Source organism: Pelobates fuscus, chromosome 8 (genome assembly GCF_036172605.1).
Source record: "Pelobates fuscus isolate aPelFus1 chromosome 8, aPelFus1.pri, whole genome shotgun sequence".
Classification (NCBI taxonomy): domain Eukaryota; kingdom Metazoa; phylum Chordata; class Amphibia; order Anura; family Pelobatidae; genus Pelobates; species Pelobates fuscus.
Window position 1 is genome coordinate 134,571,262 of NC_086324.1, and position 24,077 is coordinate 134,595,338.

General features: G+C 38.2%; 1 protein-coding gene across 1 annotated transcript in view; it reads right to left on the reverse strand.

Annotated features, from left to right (window-relative positions):
* Positions 1-4,187: 4,187 nt before the first annotated feature.
* Positions 4,188-24,077, reverse strand: part of CLEC19A (C-type lectin domain containing 19A) — a 35,392-nt gene continuing 15,502 nt past the window's right edge. Inside the window, exons 4-5 of the mRNA XM_063428853.1 lie at positions 20,964-21,096; positions 4,188-5,061 (exon numbers count right to left, since the gene is read on the reverse strand). Of these exons, the coding sequence (XP_063284923.1) occupies positions 4,982-5,061; positions 20,964-21,096 (213 nt within the window). The 3' untranslated portion in view covers positions 4,188-4,981. The remainder of the gene's footprint in view (positions 5,062-20,963; positions 21,097-24,077) is intronic.

Below are 24,077 nucleotides of genomic sequence, written 5' to 3' on the forward strand. Positions count from 1 at the left end.
CACAGCCATTTTTTTGGTCCGAGCATGGAACGCATGAGGATCACGTGATGACACACGTGACGCACGCGTCACAGATGACGAATGCGGAAGTAGCCGACAAGGGAAACGGACCCGGCTTTCTTCATCTCGGCAAAGTGAATACACCTGAAGGAGAATACCCTGACGAATTAGAACTGCAGGATTTGAAGACACCCACTATTCCACCAATGACTCCAAGGGACTAGCCCTATATAAGTTGTTTTATTGTTAGTATGTTTAGGATGCTGCTGTGATTTTATGTACCTGCTTGATTATTGATCATTGAAAGAGGTCCCTGAGGAAGTCCTTTTGTACAAGGACGAAACGCGTAGGACCAGCATTGTTATCTCAATTTGTTTTTATGATTTTTATCATACACCTTTCTACAAGTGAATAAATTGCCATTTAAGTACTCCGTTTGGTCTGCTGTCTGTGAATCTTCTAGCTGACCCGGATACCCCATTGGCTATCACTCGAGGAGGGAGCTTTTAAAGGAACACACCCCCCTTTTTCTCTTCCACCAAGGGGAGGCACCTATAACACGCTTTATTTATCCTGGAATATGTGAGTGCATTCTAATCATTGGAAGCTTCATTTTAATTTTAAAGCAATATTTGCACTATGTTTTGTCCTCTATTATAGGTACACTTACAGAATCCCAAAATATCCTATCTATCATACATACCATGTGTATCTGTGTGCCTGTATGCATATATTTGTGTTTGTATGTAAATAGGTGTGTCTGTATGTGCATCTGTGTGTCTGCATGTGAATCTGTGTGCCTGCATGTGTCTATATGTTTAACAGTGTGTCTGCATGTGAAACTGTGTGTCAGTGTATTTATCTGTGTGTTTGTGTATCTGCATATATGTCTGTACGTGTGCCTATATATCATGTTCAGGAGGCCCATCAGGTAGCCCATGCACTTAGGGCCACCAGATGGCATTGTGTCCTCAGCGGCCCAGTCAGCACTCTGGCCTAAAGTCAGGGGCCCAATCAGCACTCTGGGCCCCTCAAATAATGTCAGCACAGGGAGGAAGTTACAGCTGGTTACTTCCTCCTAGCCAACTAAAAGTGCCACGTGGGAGGAAGGAGGAGAGTGCAGAGTGAGAGACTTTGAATCCCAACAGCAGTCAGCAACTGGACCCCAGGGAAGTGACCCACCTGCATCTAATAGGTAAAAACAGGGGGGTGGCTACAAAAATATATCTTTGTGTCTGTATGTTTATCTGTGTGTCTGTATGCTTATCTGTGTGTCTGTATCTGAATATGTGTGTCTGTGTATGTATCTGTGTGTATGTGAATATGTGTGTCTGTGTATGCATTTGTGTGTATGTGAATATGTGTGTCTTTATGTGTCTGTGTATCTGCATGTGTCTGGTTATCTGCTTGTGCCTGTATATCTATCTGCATGTGTGTGTATCTGTTTGTATGTATATCTGTGTTTCTGTGTATCTCTTTGTTTGACTGTGTGTGTATATCTGTGTGTATATGTATCTATATATGTCTGCATGTGTGTCTGTGTTTCTGTGTGTGCCATTGTGTGCCCCTTTGTATCTGTGTGTCAGTGTATCTGTATGAATGGTATTCTGTGTATGAATGTGTTTAGTGGGTGGGAGCTTGGGGAAAGAGGGTGGGGTGGGTGGGGTGGTGTGGAGTGGTAGTGAGGAGGGTGTGCCTGGGAGTGTGGAGGTTGGAGGATTTTTTGGGGTGGTAGCAGGTGGGTATGTGAATTGTAAGTCTGACAAAAAATAATGAATTAATAAGAAGAATTGTTCGATTGTGGATTGTTTAAGTCTTTAAAATAAACGTAACCTATTAAGTTGTTTAGAAAGAAGTGCATTTAGTGCAAAAACTATTACCTGGATAATGTAAGGAATGTGCATGAGTCTGAATAAATCTGTACCTTGCCATTAAAAACATGGCTTAATAAAATATGTTCCAATAATGCTTTATTCATTCTCTCTTACACCACAGCAGGTTATTTTCTAAAATGTAAAAACAATTATCATATCTTAAAGCAAATACTCTGCTACATATTGTTTAAAAGATTTTGCTGAATGAATAGAACATTGCTACAGCATACTATTAGTAGTTGCATTTTTAGATTTCCTACAGTTTGTTGATCAGTCTAAGAAGGGAAATAGCAGGCAATTAATATATTAAAGTGATAAAGTAACCTTCATTTTTTTTTTTTAACCGTTCTTGATAAAAGACTCTCACAGGGCTATTCATTAAACCACTAACTGTTAGGAATTGACAAGGCCAAAACAAAGAATTATTCAGTCAAAAAATGAGCTGGAAAAGTTATTTTTCCAGCTCAGCTATTTGGCATATACCCAGCTGCAATTCCCTTATCAGCAATTCACCATTTAGTGAATAAAACCATCACAGTCCAAATAAATCTCAGTAACTTACTAGGAATTTTAGTAAGCTAATAAGTCAGATCTCACTTCAGAAACAGATAAAGATTGAAATGTGCTCATGAATATTGTGCAGGATTTTTCTTCTAAATGCAACAAACAAACAAATAATCCAAAATAAACATGCAAAAAACCTATGATGGGTATTTTAAAGGGCCAAAGGGTGAAATAATGAAAATCCCTGGCATATCATTAGTATGCATTTGTGTTTTCATTGGCACCTCTTTTATAATGATCATGTAACATTTACCCTGCTGCTGCAGGTCCACAGAGAACAATCACAGCTTCAGTCAAGTTTGTCTTTTAAAGGGACACTATTGTCACCAAAACTACTTTAGTTCAATGAAGCAGTTTTGCTGTGTAGATCATGCCCCTGAAGACTCACTGCTCAATTCTCAATGCAGCCCTGTCACACCTCCCTACATGTGACTGGCCCAGCCTTCGTAAACACTTCCTGAAAAAGGACCTAGATATTTTAGGTTCATTTATTGCACAGTTTGTTTAATCTAGAATTTCTTATCTCCTGCTTTTTTTTTTTTATATATATTTCCTATTATTTAAGTTAAATTTACAGAGCAGGAGATAATAACATCTAAAGCAAATGTGCATTTGATTGAAAATAAAACAATTTTTTAAGGCAGGCTGTATGAGGGACAGCCAGGGGAGGTGTGGCAAGGGGTGGTTAAACAGAAACAAAAGTGATTTAACTCCTATATGGCAGATGATTGAGCAGTGAGATAGCAGGGGAATGATATATACACTAAAACTGATTCATTAAGCTAAAGTTGTTTTGATGCCTATAGTGTCTCTTTACGTGGTTTGGGCTTCACATTATTGCCCATGACGTGCAATAAACAGCTGATACAGTTATAATTTTTTTCTGCTGCATTACTGCTAGGTGAAGCAACCCCTAACAAAATAAAGTTTACTGTGAAGAAAGGTAACATTTAATTGAAATTAGCAATCAGAAGACATACCAGAGACAAATTAGGAACAAATTAGGACCTGTTCTTGAAAACATGGGACAATAATAGGTGGACCTTTGTCACTCCACCCTGCCATTTCCCATAACCCATTGCTGTGTGAATGAATAATAGTGACGCAGCTCCTGGCAGATAAAACTGCCGAGAGCTACAGAACCTGGAAAAAGGAATCTGATAATAGCAGCAAGGAATGAGAGATACAGATATGTATATATCTCTCCCTTCCTCAAATGTCACCTTGTAGATAGACATGACGCTCTATCGGGGATCGGCACCTTCAACGTTCCAGATGTTGTGGACTATTATGGGAGATGTACCCCTGGGTCTTTAGGTCTTTTGAGGAAAATGTAAAGACCACAATATTCAAAGTGCTTTCTTAACAAATAGTAAAAGAAGCAAAGCAGTGGTTCTTGCACCTCTACCCTACATATAGACGGGGGAAGTGGAGGAAGTTAAAAGCAAACATGGGTCCAAGACCACTTTGCTCGCCTGTTTTATTCATTCAACTTACACTTAGAGTTGGTCATTTGTGGTAACTTTGATCCAGTCTTGTCTGGATTCAAGGATGTACTTGGGCCCAAGTCACTATTTTTGTAATTTTTTAATTCATATTTATTTTATTTGGGATTTTATATTCCAGGCATTGCTGATGTCATCACCATAACAATTAACTGCTTTGTAGTTTCCTATGATTAAACACAGATATATTTGTTTTAAGTTTACAGTGTTAGTGTTTAGATTACTGGAGAATAATCCATTTCAATTTTTATTTTATTTATAAATGCCAATAAAATCAATTCCACACAGTGCAGTTTGTCCCCTTCCCGTGAATTCATCAATAATAATGAACTATGTTCAATTCAATGTTTCTCGTAGAGAGGCACTGAGGACAGAGGGCACATGCGTGGTAATCTCTGCGCTCTGCCAATAAGATGTTTCTCATAGAGAAGCACTGAATCCAATGTTTAGCTAGAAGAAGCATTAAGAGAGTTCACTATCATCGTGCTGGACGTGATGAATCTGAATATAAAGACCTTGTATTTTGCAGGAACCTCATAAAGGGAAATTTGTTGTCTGTGTGACAGCCATTAGAGGCTTAATATCATATAATTGTAAACATTGCTGTTTCACTAAAACGGCAATGTTTTCCGTTCTCTAAAAGAAAAGGCAGCATTTGTGTATCGCAATCACGTCATAAAGATTAAGTTCTTTTGGTGCCTAAAATGTCCCTTTAAAAATAGTAGTAGTTCAGGATTTCGATGAATGCTTATTGTGCTGCTGAAATCACCATTGCCACAGTAACTCCATCAATCAGTTGTGCAGACCTGTACATTTTATCTTGGAGTTTCACATGGTGTCCTATGTGTTTTCAGTTCTGGGCAGGGCAATATATATATATATATATATATATACATAAATGCATAGGCTAGCAACACTCATAAGCTAAACATTTAACTAGCCAACAACATTTTTCATGGTATGTAGACAAAGTAGATTTTGAATTATATAATTCTGTAAGGTTTACATGTTATGATCTATACACGAACAATCGCATTATCACATGTTTGTGGGAAAGGATATCTTGCAGACAAAAGGGAATTCACGACTGCAACTGTTGTCATTCCAAGAACGCAAGGCTGGGGAGGAAAAAATAAAAAAAAAATATTTTAGATAATATACATTACAATATTGTATAAACTGTTGAGAACATTTTGCACAATTACAATCTCAGACTTTATTCTATAAACCACAATCTGACATGAAAGAATTTAGGACAGAATGCTAAACTTGTTAATTTCACAACTTGACAACTTCCTGTCTAATGTAAAATTACCATAAAAATGTTTGAAAGACAATAAACAAAAAAATAAAAAGAGGTGTCAGTGTACATGATTCAACAATATGAGAAAGACTGGGGAAAAATTGCAAGGTGAAAACCATTCCTAAGAGAAATTCATGCTCATCTTTTGTAAAACAGAACATGACTCCCAAGATTGCCTACGAGTAGAGAAGATTTGACATTATTGAAAGAATGCGGAATTATTCTCTCTATCAAAAATTCTAAAGTAGAATATCTTGCTTGTGGAGCACGACAAAGAGTAAGCTCTACACAAAACAACTGAAAACAAACATGTTTTTGGAATGGCCAAGTCAATGTCCTGTCTTGATCCCCGTTGAGATACTGTGGTATGTCTGTAAACAAGCAGTGCATGCTCGGAAATCCTCTAATGTCAATGAATTACAGCAATTTGTGCAAAGAAGAGTTGGCCATAATGCATCCACAGCGATGTTAAAAACTGCCCTCCAATGATCGGAAATACTAGTTGGTGTTAGATATCTTTTGTCTTTTGTACAGACCTAAAACCACACAGTGTGACAAATATGTAAAAAGAAAGGAATTCAGAAGGGGGCATGTACAATTCCACATTAATAATGAAGTATGGTACATAGTTCTTACCTTCACATAACCCGATAACATGTCTACATCTACAAAAAGTGATTTCAAGTAAAGGATCAAATAATATCGCACTGTAGTTTTAAAATTTACTTGGTGACTCATTTGCAACACAAAATACAAATTGCTTACCACCCAATAAAGGCCTATCCAAGAAGAGCTAACATCAAATCATAGCATAAGAACCCAAAAATATTTTGCCCAGTCTAATTTAGATTTTAGTACATTTCAGTTTCAAGTATCTGAGCTAATTATTAATCCTCCAGAGAGAAGGTAAATGGACAATACATCTCTTTCATATATAGACTGCAGGAAAACCTGCATAATATAGCTTGGATATGGACGTTAACGTATTGTTCTAATATTTTATATCATCGGGTTAATATTCTTTTTCTTGGAAACAACATACTCTTTATGTTCCCAATACGAATTTATATATCTTTTTAGTTACAAAAGTGAATTAATTACATTTTCTATCAACGTTCAGATTTGATTTGATAAAATCTGATGTTTTTTTAAAAGATAGTCATGCGTTTCAGGCCAAACAGGAGGATTTAAAAAATAATTCCCTTTGTCAGGTTTCCCCCCCCCCCCCCCCAGCTTTACCTGCATTGACCGAGACTTTTCTGTGATCCACTATTCCCAGTTAAGTGAATTAACACCTTGATTTGCACTTCTTGTCTATGCAGGAACATGTTTTTAGAATAGCACAAGAGCACTTACATATCCATCATATGCCTAATATTGGATTCGAGTCATATTTGGCATCAAAATATCGATTTATCTGATTCCATATGATGCATCATTGACAATAGTAGTTTTGTCAATTGTATTATCATTGCAATTGCACATTGGATATGTATTGGGCTATGCATAGAACAATGATGGCCAACAAATGTCTACGTGTTTCGTATTAAAACTGTATCCTTTATCAGGGATCGTTTTAATACGAAACACGTAGCCTTATATTGAGTGCATTGAGATGGTACTGATATTTGGGATGCAGTGATATCTGTACTTTTTAAATGTTAAAATTCCTATAACTGTGAATATAGCTTTTGGATTTTTGGATTTTAACACTGTTGGTTCGTCCTCTAATGTTTTCAATAGAGCAAATTTGGGATTGACTGTCCAATGGAGCCTGACAGTTGTGAGTACAAGATTTAATGGCTGCTATATCATATATAAAAGTGTTATATTGGACATTGTGCCCAATATCTGCTCAGGAGTGGGGTAGATTTGTGTTGGTGTTGGTGTTTGATTCATTTGTAATATGCTAATATTATTGCAAGGCGATAGTACATACTTTTCGTACGTTATGTTATGAGATGTTGGGATCTGAAGCCTAGGACATTAAAATATGAAATAAACCATGATTTGCATAGTGAGGAAATGTGATGGAACCATTGTCTCTCTTTCACTGTTATCTCGTATAAGCATGTTATCCATCTACCTTAAAAAGAGAATGACTAAAAAAAGAAAAATATGAGAAAAACAAATTAGCCCTGCACACTTTCAGGTAGTCGGCCATTTTAAATGTATTTTTGTTTATTTATTTGTTTATTTAATATGTTTGTTTTTGTTCAGGCATTTAAAATGGAACAGAGAAAATATGGAGCAAATTAGGGGATCATGGGCTAAAATATGGAATGATATATGAGGTCATAGAATCCTAGGGAAATTACAGAACATACAATGAAATACTGTATAGCAAAATACAGATTGATACATGATATCATATGATCAAATATGACAAAGATCACTGGATGAAATATGGCAAGATATAGATTTAACTGTGGCAAATTTGACAGGAGATTAGACACAGTGAATGCAATATAGTAGATATAGAAACAATTCATTACAGCACATGAGACTGATTGTATGAAATATGGTTAAAAAAAAATAAAAATAATGTGGGTCGTGGTTCATTAAGTAAAATTTTGACAATAAGCCTGTGACATTTTAGGGATATAACAATATCCATGATTAACACAATTGTGTAGATCAGAGTTAGGAAATTTGCATGCCACATCAAGTTAAAGGGACACTATAGTCACCTGAACAACTTTAGCTTAATGAAGCAGTTTTGGTGTATAGAACATGCCCCTGCAGTCTCACTGCTCAATCCTCTGCCATTTAGGAGTGAAATCCCTTTGTTTATGAACCCTAGTCACACCTCCCTGCATGTGACTTGCACAGCCTTCCATAAACACTTCCTGTAAAGAGAGCCCTATTTAGGCTTTCTTTATTGCAAGTACTGTTTAATTAAGATTTTCTTATCCCCTGCTATGTTAATAGCTTGCTAGACCCTGCAAGAGCCTCCTGTATGTGATTACAGTTCAATTTAGAGATTGAGATAAAATTATTTAAGGTAAATGTTGTTTGAAAGTGAAACCAGTTTTTTTTTTCCATGCAGGCTCTGTCAATCATAGCCAGGGGAGGTGTGGCTAGGGCTGCATAAACAGAAACAAAGTGATTTAACTCCTAAATGACAGTGAATAGAGCAGTGAAATTGCAGGGGAATGATCTATACACTAAAACTGCTTTATTTAGCTAAAGTAATTTAGGTGACTATAGTGTTCCTTTAATAGGTTTCAAGTCCTATCACCCTCAGCACCGAAGGAGTTGCTCGAAGGCTATAGGAGTTGCAAAACATCAACAGCTGGTTTAATACAGGTTTTCACTCTATGATCTGGATTGCTGCAGAAAACAAGAGAGAATATGATTTGAGGCAGAATTGAATTATCAGGGCTATAACGTAAAATCTCTACCATGTTTCTGCATGTCTGGTGCATGATGTCTCTGGAATGCAAATAAGATCCCTTCAGATGTAATATGCTAATAGAGAGATGACAACTATCCACCCTCAGCTACAGATTGCACTGGCAGAGATACATAATGTCACACGCTGCAACAATGAGCTCAAAAATGAGAAGGTAGAAAACTGGAATAATACATTCTGTTGCCAGACAAAGCAGATGGATCTGACAACATTAAGAAAACATAATAAGCCAGTGTCCGCCTCTGTGCTGTACCTGCATCGCTGAAATGTAACCCCTTCACCCCATTATCTTCAAATGTCATTTTTAATAATGAATTTTAAGGAGCATCAAAATGAATGACGTATAAATAAAAAAACTATTCTTCCCTCATTAAACTGTCCTAGAGCAAATAAAAACAGGCCATTAGGAAAAGGTATGTACCTGGTTATGGCTGGGATATTAAGGAAAGATCAATGCATTGGCCTGTTTAGAGTAAAATTGTGATTTAGAATTTTTCAACTGCCCTGATAGACAGGGGGACACACAGATAGGGTTGGTTACGTGCTTTACGTTTCAGTGCTGTATATGGATATAGTAAAATTGCTCTCACTTTTCCACAACTTGTTCCCATCCTTTTTTACGTCTTTTAAAAAAAAATCTATTTTTTTCAGTGCAATGCTTACATTTTTTTTTTACAAATTAGCAAGAGTATAATATACAGATATGAAGGTTCCAAGCGTGGCTTGACTGGGGTCCTCCTGGAGACTCTGCGTACTGGAACAGGATAGGGAACAAGCTCTATTTCCTCCCAGGGACTGGACGACACACAGTCCTGGGAGCTAAAGTCCTTACATGGACTTTCCCCGCTGAATCCTCCATGAACTGGAACAAGATACTGAGCAGTGATTAGCCCTTTCCCCTCCCAGTAACTAGACAACACATAGTTCTGGGAGTACAATTGATTTTAATGAGCCAAACTCTGCCTTTTATGCACATATCCCAGGAGGGGGTCTCCAAACAATACAATACAAGCCCCTCCCAGTAGTATCTGTGTCTGGGAGATAATTGAGTTAACGACCAGAAAGTTAATTATCTCCCAGAAACAGAGAGCCAACCATAATAACATAAAAGTACCCCAAAACATAATAAAACACACAGTAACCCCACATGTCCTATATCCCCCTGATCCTCTTGAACAGCCCTGATCTGAGAACCCAAGTTGTCCAAATAGCGCTCAGATCCATGCAGTATAGAGGAAACACCACCGGCCGCACACATGGTCCTATGTCCAAAATTGTTCCAGAGAAATGTGTGCTTTGACTGTTCAAATTTCAGGAGCTCCTGCGGCCGAAATACGTATGCCACTCAGGGAATATTTGTTCTTCTTAATCTCAGGCACCTTCCCTCCACAAAACGCTCTCCTGGTGGTACTGGTCAGTACTGCTGACGACCGTTCGTGGGTTTGCTCGCACAAATGATGCAAGGTGACTGGGAACCACGAAGTCCTCATGCTGAAAATAGTTCCATAATAGCCATGGCTAAGTACCGCTGAGGATCGTTTGTGGGTTTGTTCACGCGATCGGCCGCCAAGGAGCGAGCATTCGCTTAAATTATTAGAAGGGAAAGTGCCGAACCCGCGGCACCGAGGATAAGGGTGGCTGGGCAGGGTAACTCCCTCTCAGTCTCAGACCTGGACCATAGTCGGTGGGCAGGAGGTCAGCTTCCACACTCCTCCAGGAGTTTGTGGCAAACGTTTATGGAAAGGAGTGTTTGTCACACATGGTGATAACAAAGCACTTTTTTTTTTTTAAATAACAAAGTGCCAAGCTAGGTACAAATTAATAATATATAACTAGTGAGAAATCATCAAAGGAAAGGTAAACATTTGCCCCAGGGGCTGGACTTGATATATGCTCCCAGGGATGGCGGCTTAGAATGAAATAGTATGGATAACAGCATATATGTGTTTACATAAGCATGCCAGGTCTTCGTAAATATATGGCGAATGAGATATGTAACATCCATTCTGGGGTCAAGAAGGATTTTTTTTCCTAGTTTGTTGCAATTTTGGAATAGTTTTTGCCTTCTTTTGGATCAACAGCAAAAACAAATGTGAGAAAGACTGAACTATATGTACGCATGTCTCTTTTCAGCCTATGTAACCATGTACTATGTAAGTATACATACAATGCCACACATACACAACACTACACATGCAGTCAGACATACTACACACATTGTAAGTAGTTTATTAGTGGTTTAGGGAATTTTCACTTCCATCATTTTTCTCTTATGTCACTCCCTGAGTGCTAAAATTAGCATGGCCGGTACTTTCTCCAAAAAAAGGTGGCAACTCAAATTTGGCTAGAAGTATACATCTGTTTTCAAGCTGAAGTGCTTTTGGGGAGTGTTCATTTAATGTGTTTTTTTTTTTTTTATTACTTTCCACGAGCTGCTGACATCTTTCCTCTGATAACATTCATAAAGAAATGAATAGACAGTGTTAATGTCAGGTGTGTCTGCCAAACAGACTTAGTCGATTTATTAAGCAATTAACATTTTAAACAGGTATTCTATAAAACAGCAAATCACATTCTAAATGTGGTGTTTCCTCTTGGATTAACAATGTGTAGAGATGCTGCAACAATGCTCCACATGTCTCAGAATAAGGCATATTATTTCATCTAAAAGTAAGTGTGAGTTTTAGTGCATGGCAAAATTGAGACTAAAACAGGTGATTTGGAGGAAATTCTCCAATTTTGCTATACTCACAGCTTGGATATTTAAGCCCTAGTATCGCAATTTGGATTGAATTAGTCAAAATGCAGAGTGGATTGGATTATACTAAATGCGTTCACCAAATTAAAGATTAACGTTTATTTCCGTATTTATTTTCTAGCATACACCTGTGTGCAACCAATTATGAGATGCCACATACATTTTAAAGCAATGGCTATTTTTAAATGTCACCTTACAGATGGCGTCATGCTAATAAAATTGTGCAAACCACTAAACAATTGGCAGTCACCATGGAAACTAGGGTGCAATCCATTGTTGACACCTCTACGTTTACATATTTGGTCCACATTTCCAAATTCTGTAAAATAGTCTCTAAAATAAATCAGTGACATCCTTCTTTTGACAGATTTGAGGTATGTACTTAAGATGTAATTTTAAAGTGGTACTATCAGCACAATAACCCCTACAGTTCACTTTTTAAATCAAATGCCACCTTGATGCACATTCTATTGGTGCAGGGCTGGAAACTAGAGATGCACACGGAAATACATTTTGTTCATTCATTTGTTCCAAAAATCTTTCAGTTTGTCCAAAATTTGTTCACACAACTCCTCGGTACATCTGAAATTTATTTAAAAATTTTGAATTTCAGTCAACCATTAATGTCTGTGGAAAGGCATGAATTCTGTTTGTAAAATAAGATTAATGCAAATTGAAAGCAAAAAAAAGGGAAATAAATTAATGAAATAAAATAATAAAAACATTACTTTTAAAGAAAGGCGATGCAATGGGGAGTTAAAGACGTTCGAGCTATTAACAAGGACATTTCTCCTCCCGAATAGAGAGGTCTTCTCTTATTTGAGAGTTAGGAATTATCTGAAACATAAAATTTTTATAAATAGCGGAGAATTATATAATATGTTAAAAGTGATATTCACCAAAAAAGACTCAAAAAACCTTTTTGCTAAATGTACAAAATTATGCAATACAATAAAAACGGAGAACCGCCCAACGGCAATAAAAAGCTGGGAAAAAATTCTGAAATGCTCTATAGACTGCTATATCTAAAACAAACAAATATGTACATTGTCTCTCCTTGATAGAAACTCACTTTAAAGTGATTAATAACTGGTATCTGGTCCCTTCAAAAATATCGAAAATGTTTAATAATAATAACGATCTCTGCTGGAGGTGCGGCAAAGAGAAAGGAGATTATCTCCACATTTGGTGGAGCTGCAAAAGAGTAACTCCCCTATGGTTTATGACCAACTCACTATTATATAGTTTAAATGGAATAGGAATAAAAGTCACTCCAGACATGATGTTATTACATATAAGGTGGCCTGCTCTTAGCAGAATGAACCAAATTTTGACAACACATTGCCTAATAGCAGCAAAGATCATTATTGCTAGGAACTGGAAAAAGACACAAATTTTCCCAAAGATACAGCTTATTCGGCAACTAAAATATCAGATTCAAATGGAAATAGGGATGAATAAAATCAAAAACCAATATAAAGAGCGTGACAAATGGGAAAATTGGCTCATAAATTTGGAGAAATTGGAGACCGAATTGATGCCATAGAAAGATAGAAAAAAGAAAGGAGGAAGAAAAGGGGAGAGAGGAGGGAAAAGGGAAAGGAAAAAAAAAATAGAAAAGAGCTTCCTCAAAAAGAAAAAAAAAAGTAGCTGCAAAGTACTGTGTGAATGTGGGTATGAATGTAGTTAAGATGTTTTTTCTTTCGTTTTTGGTAGTTTTTCCCTTTTCTTTTCTTGCCTTTCTTTCTTTTCACCCCAATGAACAACAATGGGCAACAGAAAAATATGAGAAATAGGACAGAGAGAGGTAAAGGGAAGGAGAGAGGGGATGAAAGAGAAAAGGGACATTTTCAAAGGGGTTCATATAGCTAACTTATTTTTAATGGAGGACTAAGTAGTTAGAGATGAGCCAGCAAATGTTCATGATGACTAATATACCTGGCCATATATGACGATAAATCTGAATTTATAAAGAGGCGGGTACAGTCTGAAACGAAAAGGAAAAAAAAAAAAAAAAAAAAGAAAGGCAATGCAATTTATGCATATGCAATTACATGCACACATTCATAGCCGGAACAAAAAACTGAATTGGAAGGTTTACTCAGAACGGTGACAGAACAGTCTTTGGATATGAGCCCGGGAAAAAGGGTGGTAATCATTTTACTAAAATTATTTACCGTACTTGCAAAATTTAAAGCCTTAAATTAGAAATTTACTTTATGCATTTTCCCGTCAGTGGTAAAAAAAAACCTGGAAATTTTATATTTGTGTCATGCAGAAACTATGTAAACATATACATATACAAGGAAAGGAAAAATAAAAGGACAGAGCGTAAACCGGACCTTAGAATGGCCGGACTAATACGCTAGAGACAGAGAATGGTCAAAGGGAAAGCCGAGGTCAAGGAAGCCAGAAAATACACAATACCGTAAACACAAGCCAAGTCAGGGAAACCAGAATTCAGAATAACCATGGAAAAGCCAAGATCAGGATACCAGGAAATCAGATTCACAAATATAAAGCACTCTCAGGAAACCAGGAAACGGAAACCACGACAGGGCAAGGTACTGGGGTGAGTTAGGGATTTAAATATCCCTCTCTATGCTCTGATTGGTCAGAGGGCGACCTCTGACCCCAAAACGTGCGTGTGCGTTGACGTCGTGACGTCACGCACACGTTAGTATAATTTTCGGTGGCAGGGCTAGAGATGGACTCGACCACGCGGTCGGCGCCATCTTGGATTTGGGAGCGATGCCCAGAAGACCTGGGGGAGCGGTTGCCGGCTCGCCGACGAGCAGGTAAGCTTGTGTTGTCGGCGAGGCTGTGCCGGTCGGACACGGCCGTGTGACTCGGCGGGCCGGCGACCGCAACAATTTGAATATGTGGTTAAATGTTAATATAGTTTAAAAATGTTTTTCCCGTGTAATACTGAGAAGATTTTTGAACATTCAGAGACCACATTAGCGTTGAATTAGGAAAGATGTAGCCAGATATATGATATAGTCTGTAAGGTCGAATGTGCATTGATAAACTGGAAATATTAACAGCGTCTGTTCTGTTGAGAAGAGATATCAGGCATCTGGCAGGCAGCTGTATACATAAGAAGAGGGTGTATTTAAGAAATGAGATATACAGAATGAGGTCATAGCTTCATTAAAAAATCATTTCCGTTTCTGGCAATATTTCTCTTTTAATTTCACAGAACTGTATATTAATTTTCAGTGTATCTGTGTCATCAGGTTAGCCCTGTTTGGTTAATCTTTTTATATTTTAAACTCCTACCAAAGAGACATATTGTTGGAAAAAATGACACATGGATGTTTCTCCCAAACAGTTACTATCCTAAAGAGGGACACTTGGAGAGCTGTTCATGTGACATGCTAATGTCACGTCCTGCCCATGGGGAGAGATGTGATGGCAAAATATGAAACCATTTTTCAAAACATTACATGTTTCATTATTCATTTTGAAAGTTTAGCTAAAAATATTAACTAATTTGCAAAGCTTATCCAGAAAATATTAAACCCAGGACTTTATTAGATCAGAGCACTTTTCACAAAGAACCTTTCTGTACTCTGGCCAAAGACGGCAGCATAGAACAGGTGACAATGATGAGATGAAAGAAGGGATGGCACTATAAATGTTGGATGAAAAGTTGGACCGTTGTGTAGGGGCCATTCCAATTTTAAGTAAGTTTTCAACTCATGTCACTCACTTTAAGATAAGTGATATTTTTTTTACATACACCGCATTCCCGACTCACGCTCATTTGTGTCACAACTGCTTCTGTCCATATATCTATTTCATGTTATACACACAGATGAAAAAATGCTTGCACACAAATACCTCATTGTACTCTGCTGTTATAATGTACCAAATAATAATTAGGCAAGGAGGTATAAGGAGGATGTTGCTTAGGTAATGGAAACATGTAATCACCACTTCATATACCATAAGAAATATTTAAAAAACGTGAGGTAATCTATTTTTTCTAGGGTTTATTCACTAAACTTGCATTAAGTCACATCCAACTCCTGATGTCCATTCACAATATCCTACATGAGACCACCTTGATTAAAGTTAAGGGAAACACCCAAAAATAGGGAAAAACAAATCTATTCACTAAAAGAAAGAACTGCAGGGGCAACTATTACATCTAACTTTCACTGCTCAAGTCAGGTACGGATAAACAATGTATAAGTATGGCAAGTAATGTACAAATCTCTGACTTGAGTCGAATTAGTTAGTAAAGTGTTAGAGAGTGGCATTTCAGGTTAGGATCTACTGATGTTTCAACTTGAATACCCACGTAATAAGCCAATAATATGAGCATTCAAAATTCATCGTAGCTCTAAGAAAGTATTGCTCTGATTGCACTAAAACAATATACTTTATTATTTTTCTTAAACAATGCTAAACATTCTTGGTTGGAGATGGAGACAGGGCCAGATTAGGATAGGGGCTACCGGAGCAGCTGCTACAGATCCATTTTTTTTAAATAGGACTAGGGATGCATCAATCCAGCATAAAAGCCAGATATTTAACTTTCTAATAGCACAGGAGGAAGAATTAATAGTTTAAGTGGACCACTGTTAGGTTTGCTACGTGTCATACATAATTCATAATAGCTAGCGTAACAATTGATATATAAATTCAAATTCTCTCAATACGCCTATCAAACTTTCAGCTCCAGGCTTATGAAGCTCCAATTCAGCCAATGGATGGGAATTAAATAATAAGAAGAAATACATATGGGTGATATTGGTGAGCTTCATACGTTTCAGAAGGCTCCACAATTTAAAATGTTTACTTGAGATTTGAGAAGACCAGTATATGGACAAGTCTGATGTCTTCCCATTGCATAGTGAGATTCGCAGGTAATATTCAATTTAGGAAGATTTAATGCCCTCTAGCAAAGCTAATATAAAAACCTATCTATGGCCTCGATTTAATGTTCTTGGATAAGCTTTCCAAAAGATTTAATATTTTTGGCTAAATTTTCCAAATAATTTTTCAAAACATTAAAATACAAAAAATATAATCTATAAGAATATCTCAAAATATAAAAATATTTTTCATAATTAATTTTCCATTATTCATTATATTAAATAGCTTGAAAAGATGATCCAAGAATATTAAATCGATGCCGATGTAACATCAGAGCACTTTTTTTGCATCTTTCTGTGATGTGACCTTCAACTTTTCAGCTCATGTACCTTACTGTATGATGTGATATTTTTGATGCAGACCACAATAAGGTGCGATCCAAGTGTAATAATTAGATGATAGTTGTGTCATTTTCGAAGTCACACTTACTTGTCATTTCTATATCATACCATACATAGGTGTGACCTAAGTTCTGCGTGTTGGGTCGGATCAGGACCGGTCTGGCCCACCGGGATACCGGGAAATGTCCCTGGGGCCAGGCAGACAGCCCTAATCATCATGCTAAAGTAATTTAAATGATTTTCACCTCGGACTGCGCCAGCCTCTGTCAGTCCGAGAGGAGTAATGAGGGAGGAGCTGGTGTGGCTACAATTAGGCTGCTCTGCCTCCGCACACAAGCCCTGCCGCCTGAACATAGCCCCACCGTCTGCATACAGGTCCCGCCCCCACACACATTGCTGACCTCACTGGAAGGAAGAGGCCACAAAATGGCAACTTCACACACCAGTGCCAGGTAAACTTCAGCCATGACAGTGATTGTATGTGTGTGTGTGTGTGCCTGCTTTTGAGCTTGCATGCGTGTCTGTGTGTGCCTGATAGTGAGTGAGCTTGTCTGTGTGTGTGTGTGTGTGTGTGCCTAATAGTGAGTGAGTCTGTGTGTGTGTGTGTGTGTGTGTGCCTGCTAGAGAGTGAGCTTGTGTGTGTGTGCCTGCTAATGAGTGAGCTTGTCTGTGTTTGTGTGTGTGTGTGTGTCTGATAGTGAGTGAGCTTGTGTGTGTGTGTGTGTGTGTGCCTGCTAGTGAGTGAGTCTGTGTGTGTGCCTGCTAGTGAGTGAGCGTGTGTGTGCCTGCTAGTCAGTCTGTGTGTATGTGTGTGTGCGCCTGCTAGTGAGTGAGCGTGTGTGTGCCTGCTAGTGAGTGAGCGTGTGTGTTCCTGCTAGTGAGTGAGCATGTGTGTGTGTGTCTGCTAGTGAGTGAGCTTGTGTGTGTGCCTGCTAGCGAGTGGGTTTGTGTGTGTGTGTGGCTGTTATTGAGTGAGCTTGTATGTGTGTGTCAGTGAGCATCTGTGTGTGTGAGTGGGCTTGTCTGTTGGAAGCATGTGTGTGTGTCAACGAGCTTTTCTGTAGGGAGCATGTGTGTGTCACTGAACTTGTTTGTGGTGAGCATGTGTGTGTCAGTGAGCTTTTCTCTAGGGAACGTGTGTGTGTCAGTGAACCTGCTAGTGAGTGAGTCTGTGTGTGTGCCTGCTAGTGAGTGAGCGTGTGTGTGCCTGCTAGTCAGTCTGTGTGTATGTGTGTGTGCGCCTGCTAGTGAGTGAGCGTGTGTGTGCCTGCTAGTGAGTGAGCGTGTGTGTTCCTGCTAGTGAGTGAGCATGTGTGTGTGTGTCTGCTAGTGAGTGAGCTTGTGTGTGTGCCTGCTAGCGAGTGGGTTTGTGTGTGTGTGTGGCTGTTATTGAGTGAGCTTGTATGTGTGTGTCAGTGAGCATCTGTGTGTGTGAGTGGGCTTGTCTGTTGGAAGCATGTGTGTGTGTCAACGAGCTTTTCTGTAGGGAGCATGTGTGTGTCACTGAACTTGTTTGTGGTGAGCATGTGTGTGTCAGTGAGCTTTTCTCTAGGGAACGTGTGTGTGTCAGTGAACCTGCTAGTGAGTGAGTCTGTGTGTGTGCCTGCTAGTGAGTGAGCGTGTGTGTGCCTGCTAGTCAGTCTGTGTGTATGTGTGTGTGCGCCTGCTAGTGAGTGAGCGTGTGTGTGCCTGCTAGTGAGTGAGCGTGTGTGTTCCTGCTAGTGAGTGAGCATGTGTGTGTGTGTCTGCTAGTGAGTGAGCTTGTGTGTGTGCCTGCTAGCGAGTGGGTTTGTGTGTGTGTGTGGCTGTTATTGAGTGAGCTTGTATGTGTGTGTCAGTGAGCATCTGTGTGTGTGAGTGGGCTTGTCTGTTGGAAGCATGTGTGTGTGTCAACGAGCTTTTCTGTAGGGAGCATGTGTGTGTCACTGAACTTGTTTGTGGTGAGCATGTGTGTGTCAGTGAGCTTTTCTCTAGGGAACGTGTGTGTGTCAGTGAACTTGTCTATGAGCATGTGTGTGCTAGTGAGCTTTTCTGTAGGGAACATGTGTGTCAATGAGCTTTTCTATAGGGAGCATGTTTGTGTCAGTGAACTTTTCTGTAGTGAACATTTGTGCATTAGTGAGCTTGTCCGTAATGAACTTGTGTTTGTCAGTGAGCTTGTCTGAAGGAATCATGTGTGTATCAGTGAGCTTTTCTGTAGTGAGTATGTATGTGTGAGATTGTCTGTAGTGAGCATGTGTGTGTCAGTGAGAGTGTGTTTGTGTGTGTGTGACAGTGAGCTTGTCTGTAGTAAGCTTGTGTGTGTCAGAGTTTGTCTGTGCTACGTTTGTGTGGATACCAATAAGCTTGCGTGTGTGTCAGTGGGATTGTCTGTCAGTGAGCCTATTTGTGTGCATCTGTGAGCTTTTGTTCTTATGTCAATGAGCTTATGTATATCAGTGAGATTGTTTGTCTATCAGGCTGTGTATCAATGAGCATGTGTGTGTCAGTGAGATTGTCTGTGTCTGCATGTGAGTATGCTTACTGTAAAATTAAATGTTTTACTCTAAAAGGACCAATATTTTATCTTAGAAATTATATATATATATATATATATATATATATATATATATATATATATATATATATATATCAAATTTTTTTTCCCCCAATATAAAATATTGGTCCTTTCAGAGTAAACCATTTAAACAATAACCGATAATCTGGCACTCGGCCCAAAAGTAAATATAAAGAAAACAATATTCTTTGGTATATATATATATATATATATATATTCCAAAGAATATTGTTTCTTTATATTTACTTTTGGGCCGAGTGCCAGATTATCGGTTATTGTTTAAATGTTTTTCTCTGAAAGGACCAATAATATATATATATATATATATATATATATATTTTTTTTTTTTTTTTATGTGTTTATATATTATTCAATCATCTGGGCTGGCAAGACATAGCCCTACATATTACATGTGACAAGGGCGCAATAACTTCTGAGGCTGGCATAGATTTTTTTTCTGCTTTGCTGCTTTGTATCCCCAGTCCGACCCTGGGTCTAATGTTATAGTGACACTCTAACAATGTAAAAAGTGTTTAATAAACAAGTGACAGTCCAGAAATAACAGTTTCAGTAATTTTGGAGTTTTTGAAAGAATGCAACCTTAGGCAGACTAGAAGAAAACAGTTTGACCAGTGAACTGTCTTTTTTTTTTTTTTTTTATCACAAATTCATATACGTATAAAATCACAAACACTAGTGTAGAATATCTATATGTTTATTAACAATCTGTTACTCCATATATATATTCCTTATATAATATTAACAGACATATCAAAACAAACACAAATATATACAGTGCAAAACAATCCCCCCACTCAACAGCCCTATTCCCTGTATTATCTTCCATAGTTGTTCTCTCTTGTATATCTTTTTTAATTCCTATCTCCTTTTTACTGCTAAACTATAGTTGGTATCATTTATTAAAGTATAATGTTTGTTCTTATTTTTCAGCCTTTTTTCTTTTTCCTTCTTTCTTATTAAAGATTCTAGTTATTGTTTTTTTGTTTTGTTTTTTTACCCATTTCTTTGTATCTTTTCCATGGTGCTCATCTTTTGATATGTTCTGGTCTCTTTGCTTTATTCAGATATATTATTTGTTCCATATTACATATCTCATCAACACTAAGTACCCATTCTTCTATTTGGGGTATTTGTATCTGCCTCCAGTATTTAGCTATTAATACCTTGGCCGAATTAATTAGTCTAATTGTAAGAGGTTTCAAGTAGTGTTTAACTGAATAGTTTGTATTATGTAGTAAAATTTGAGATGGGTTCATATCAAGCTCTCAATCATCTATTGATTTTATTATTTTCACTATTTTTTCCCAGAATGGTCTTATACGAGAGCAAGAGAGCAAGACCACCAAATGTGTATAAAGGTACCCACGTCTTTCATACAACGCCAGCACTTTTCTGAGTTGTTTTGTTTTATCTTATGCGAGACGTACGGGACCCTATACCATCTGGTTAATATCTTGTATGTATTGCCTGTATTTTTTTTTATAGATAATGAGCACTTGTGTGTTATTATGACTGTTGAACTTTCTACCATTTTCTGTTTCTAATATATCTAATCAGAATTTTTCATACAGATGTAGTCTTCAAACCAGTCTCTGTCTGTTGTAATTTTTCAGCCATCTTGGTTTGTGTAATATAAGAAACCAGCTGAAATCAATTGACCTATGGTAGTCATTTGCATATGGCCATGGTGCATTTTTTTTTCCTTATCAATGAGGTAATATTCAAATGTTGTACTCACCACTATAATATCTGTACCACATCTGGACGCAGTCTTCATCCTCAGACTTACTGTTGGTTCCGTCATCTGGCTGATTTCCATCCCAGTAATTGTAGTCGTGATGTGTCCCATCTGTCCATTCGAACTCACCTTCCTGTCAGTAAAAAGCAAAACCTTAGAGAAAAGAAAATGTCTGAAATTGCGCTAATAAACATGACAAAATGCAGCTCTGAAGTACTTCAACTGCATTGAAACCTTCATTACAGTCACTCTTCTCTTTGCTTCTATCAAAGTTTTAAGCATGAGCACACAAGTATCCAGACAGTGTTGGTGTTGGTTTAGAATCTTCTCACATAAGCATAGCTGACCAACTTACTAGCACCAGTTGAAATAATAATATACCTTTGGTCATGTGAGGAATCTTATCACAGGATGCCTAATGACCCAAACATCAATACAGGCATTAATGAATTAAATGAAACCTGTAGCACCATAAATTATCAATACAACTATCATTAATCAATTCTGGTCATATCTGGTCTTCAAAATGCACTTGTTGAGTCCAGCCACATGAATAAAGATTATTTGTTAAAATTCTGGATCCTTAAACCAATGTATTGAAGCAACGATGGGAAAATACAAAGAAAGCAGGCTCTATTTTATGATTTCTAAGAAACGAGTTGTGTTCTATTAGGAAAACTGAATGTAACGGATCGCCTGGCACCCCGACTGGGTACCTCCGTTAAAGGATGCTCCTAGCATTTCCTGAGGACTCCAAGCACTCTGGCAGACACCACAATCACCGAATCTGAGAAGCATATGAATGCTCTCAAGCCTCTGAATGCTGTAGACAGTTGAATAGGAACCATACGAATAGGCTCACACTCCTAGCAGTCAACTGGAACAGCATGCAATAAATCCTTCCCCCAATAATGAGACGACACTTCACTTTGAGGGTTAAACAGGAACTCTGGACTGGCTCATCCAGCCTGGCTTTTATTTCCATCTCACACATACAGGCCACACCCAGGGGGAGGCATAAAATAACCAATCCGAGATATGGTACAACCCACACATCCCCTCCCCTTAGCCTGAGAGATAATCCACTTATTATACAGTTTAAAACATAACTTTTACACAATATCTATAACTTCAAAACCATAGATCACATTCACATACAAATCACATATTCAGACTCAGCATACTTTAAACATAAACACTTCCAAAATTCAGACAAATCCCTCCAGTGGATCAAAAGTTACACAGAAGTCCTTTTATGACCGACCGCAAGCACCAAAAGTAGTTCTTAATGGGTCAGTACATTATGGTAGCAGTCCATAAGCCCCAATTCAGTCCCTTAAAGGGCAATACCTCCCAGGGACCATAATCACTGGGCAGGAGGCTAGCAACCAGGCTTCTCCAGTTCTCAGTGGTGAGGTTGGTTCCGCCACACTGAACTTAATTTATTAAAAATAATTTAATGACGCATATATAATTTTTTCTAGAAGAACACATTGAAATTTTCAAGTATGTCTTGTGTATATATTGATATTATCACTCATCATTTCAACCCTGATGGTGTTCATTGAGGTGGTGAACAATGAAGTTTGAATAACGTTTGACGTCAATTGATGGACCTTTTCTAAGAACAGCCAACATAAGGTGATAATCATGATGGTACAATGCAATTTACCAGTCATAATGTTCACTTGCCACCTGAGATCAGTTTACATCTATGTACGGAGCATAGAAACCTGCCCACAAAAGTTGCATTAGTTCATTTTAAATGTACGTAAAGACACCTCCCTGGACTGACAAGGAAGGGGGGACATGACTGCGGCTAGGCTAAGGAGTCTTGAAGGAGAGGGGAGGGGTATAGATGGATACATAGTGGCCAAGATGGAAGGGCAGTTATAATGACAGTTAGGGGAGGAGACTTACCAGTCAGCTCTTGGAAGTGCAGGGATCCTGACTTTCCCGCCCTCCCGCCCCTAGGACATTTGGGTACTGAAGGAATGTGTGTTTGTTTTTTCGGTGCTTGTTGTTGGTTTGTTCTTTTCTTGTTTCGTCACAGCACACGGGAGTCCTGGCCAGCCAGCGCAGGCAGAAGTGAAGAAGTTACCGAGGAGGCTTGAGGAGTCGCAGCCTGTTGGGAGCTGATGGCGGAGGCTCATGGTTTGTGGGGATAGACCTGTCTGTTGGGCAATCACCCCAACAGCTGACAGTATAGTTATGTTGCTGGCATGTAAGAATGAATAAAGCTGTGGCCGTTGCCCTTCCCCAACCTAATATGGTCTCTTGTGTGTCATTGGAAAAAGGGGCAACGGGTTGGTTGGGCATTACATCTGGACTGCAGTCATTCAATTTACTTTAGTTACTATTGACAATGTGGTCTTTATTTGGGATCCTGTTCTAGTATCCAGCGATTTTGTTAATGCATTTACTGAAACATTCTAGTCTGTACGTCCGTTTTAATGCATTATACAGAGAGTACATTTCACAATATAAAAAAAACAAACAATTTCAAAAGAATACAACTATTAATAAAAAAATATATTTACATTTAAATATGCAATAATTTATGTAAATGTCCAAGCTTTGTAGGATTTGTAATAAACCCTCACCAAAGTGACTACAGCTTAGTATACTTTATTTAACACTACTGAGCTTATCTGTGTGTGTCTGTGCTGAATAGGATTTGTAATGAGCTCTCACCAAACCAGAGAGTGACTGAGCATACTATACTTTCCTTAACATTGCTGAGCTTACCTAATGAGCAGTGCTCTGTGGACGAATGTCAGATTTATGTCAGGGAAGTCTAACATAACCATAACACCTAGACATTCCATGACGTGATGTATAGGAGATAAAAAAGAAACACTGTTGGATGCAAAGGACAAAGCAGGAAGGCTGCATTATATTGCAAAACTAATTACTGTATTTTTCTATGTATAAGACTATGTTTTTTGCTCATTTTTTCTAGTTTAAAATTCTGGGTCGTCTTATACATAAAATGTCACTGCAGGCGTAAAAAAAAAAAACCACTTGTGCACAGGGACTTATTTAAGATGGCGCCTGCCGCATTTCAGTTTGCTACGGCCCACACACATACTTGGCCTCCCTCTCGCCGATCCA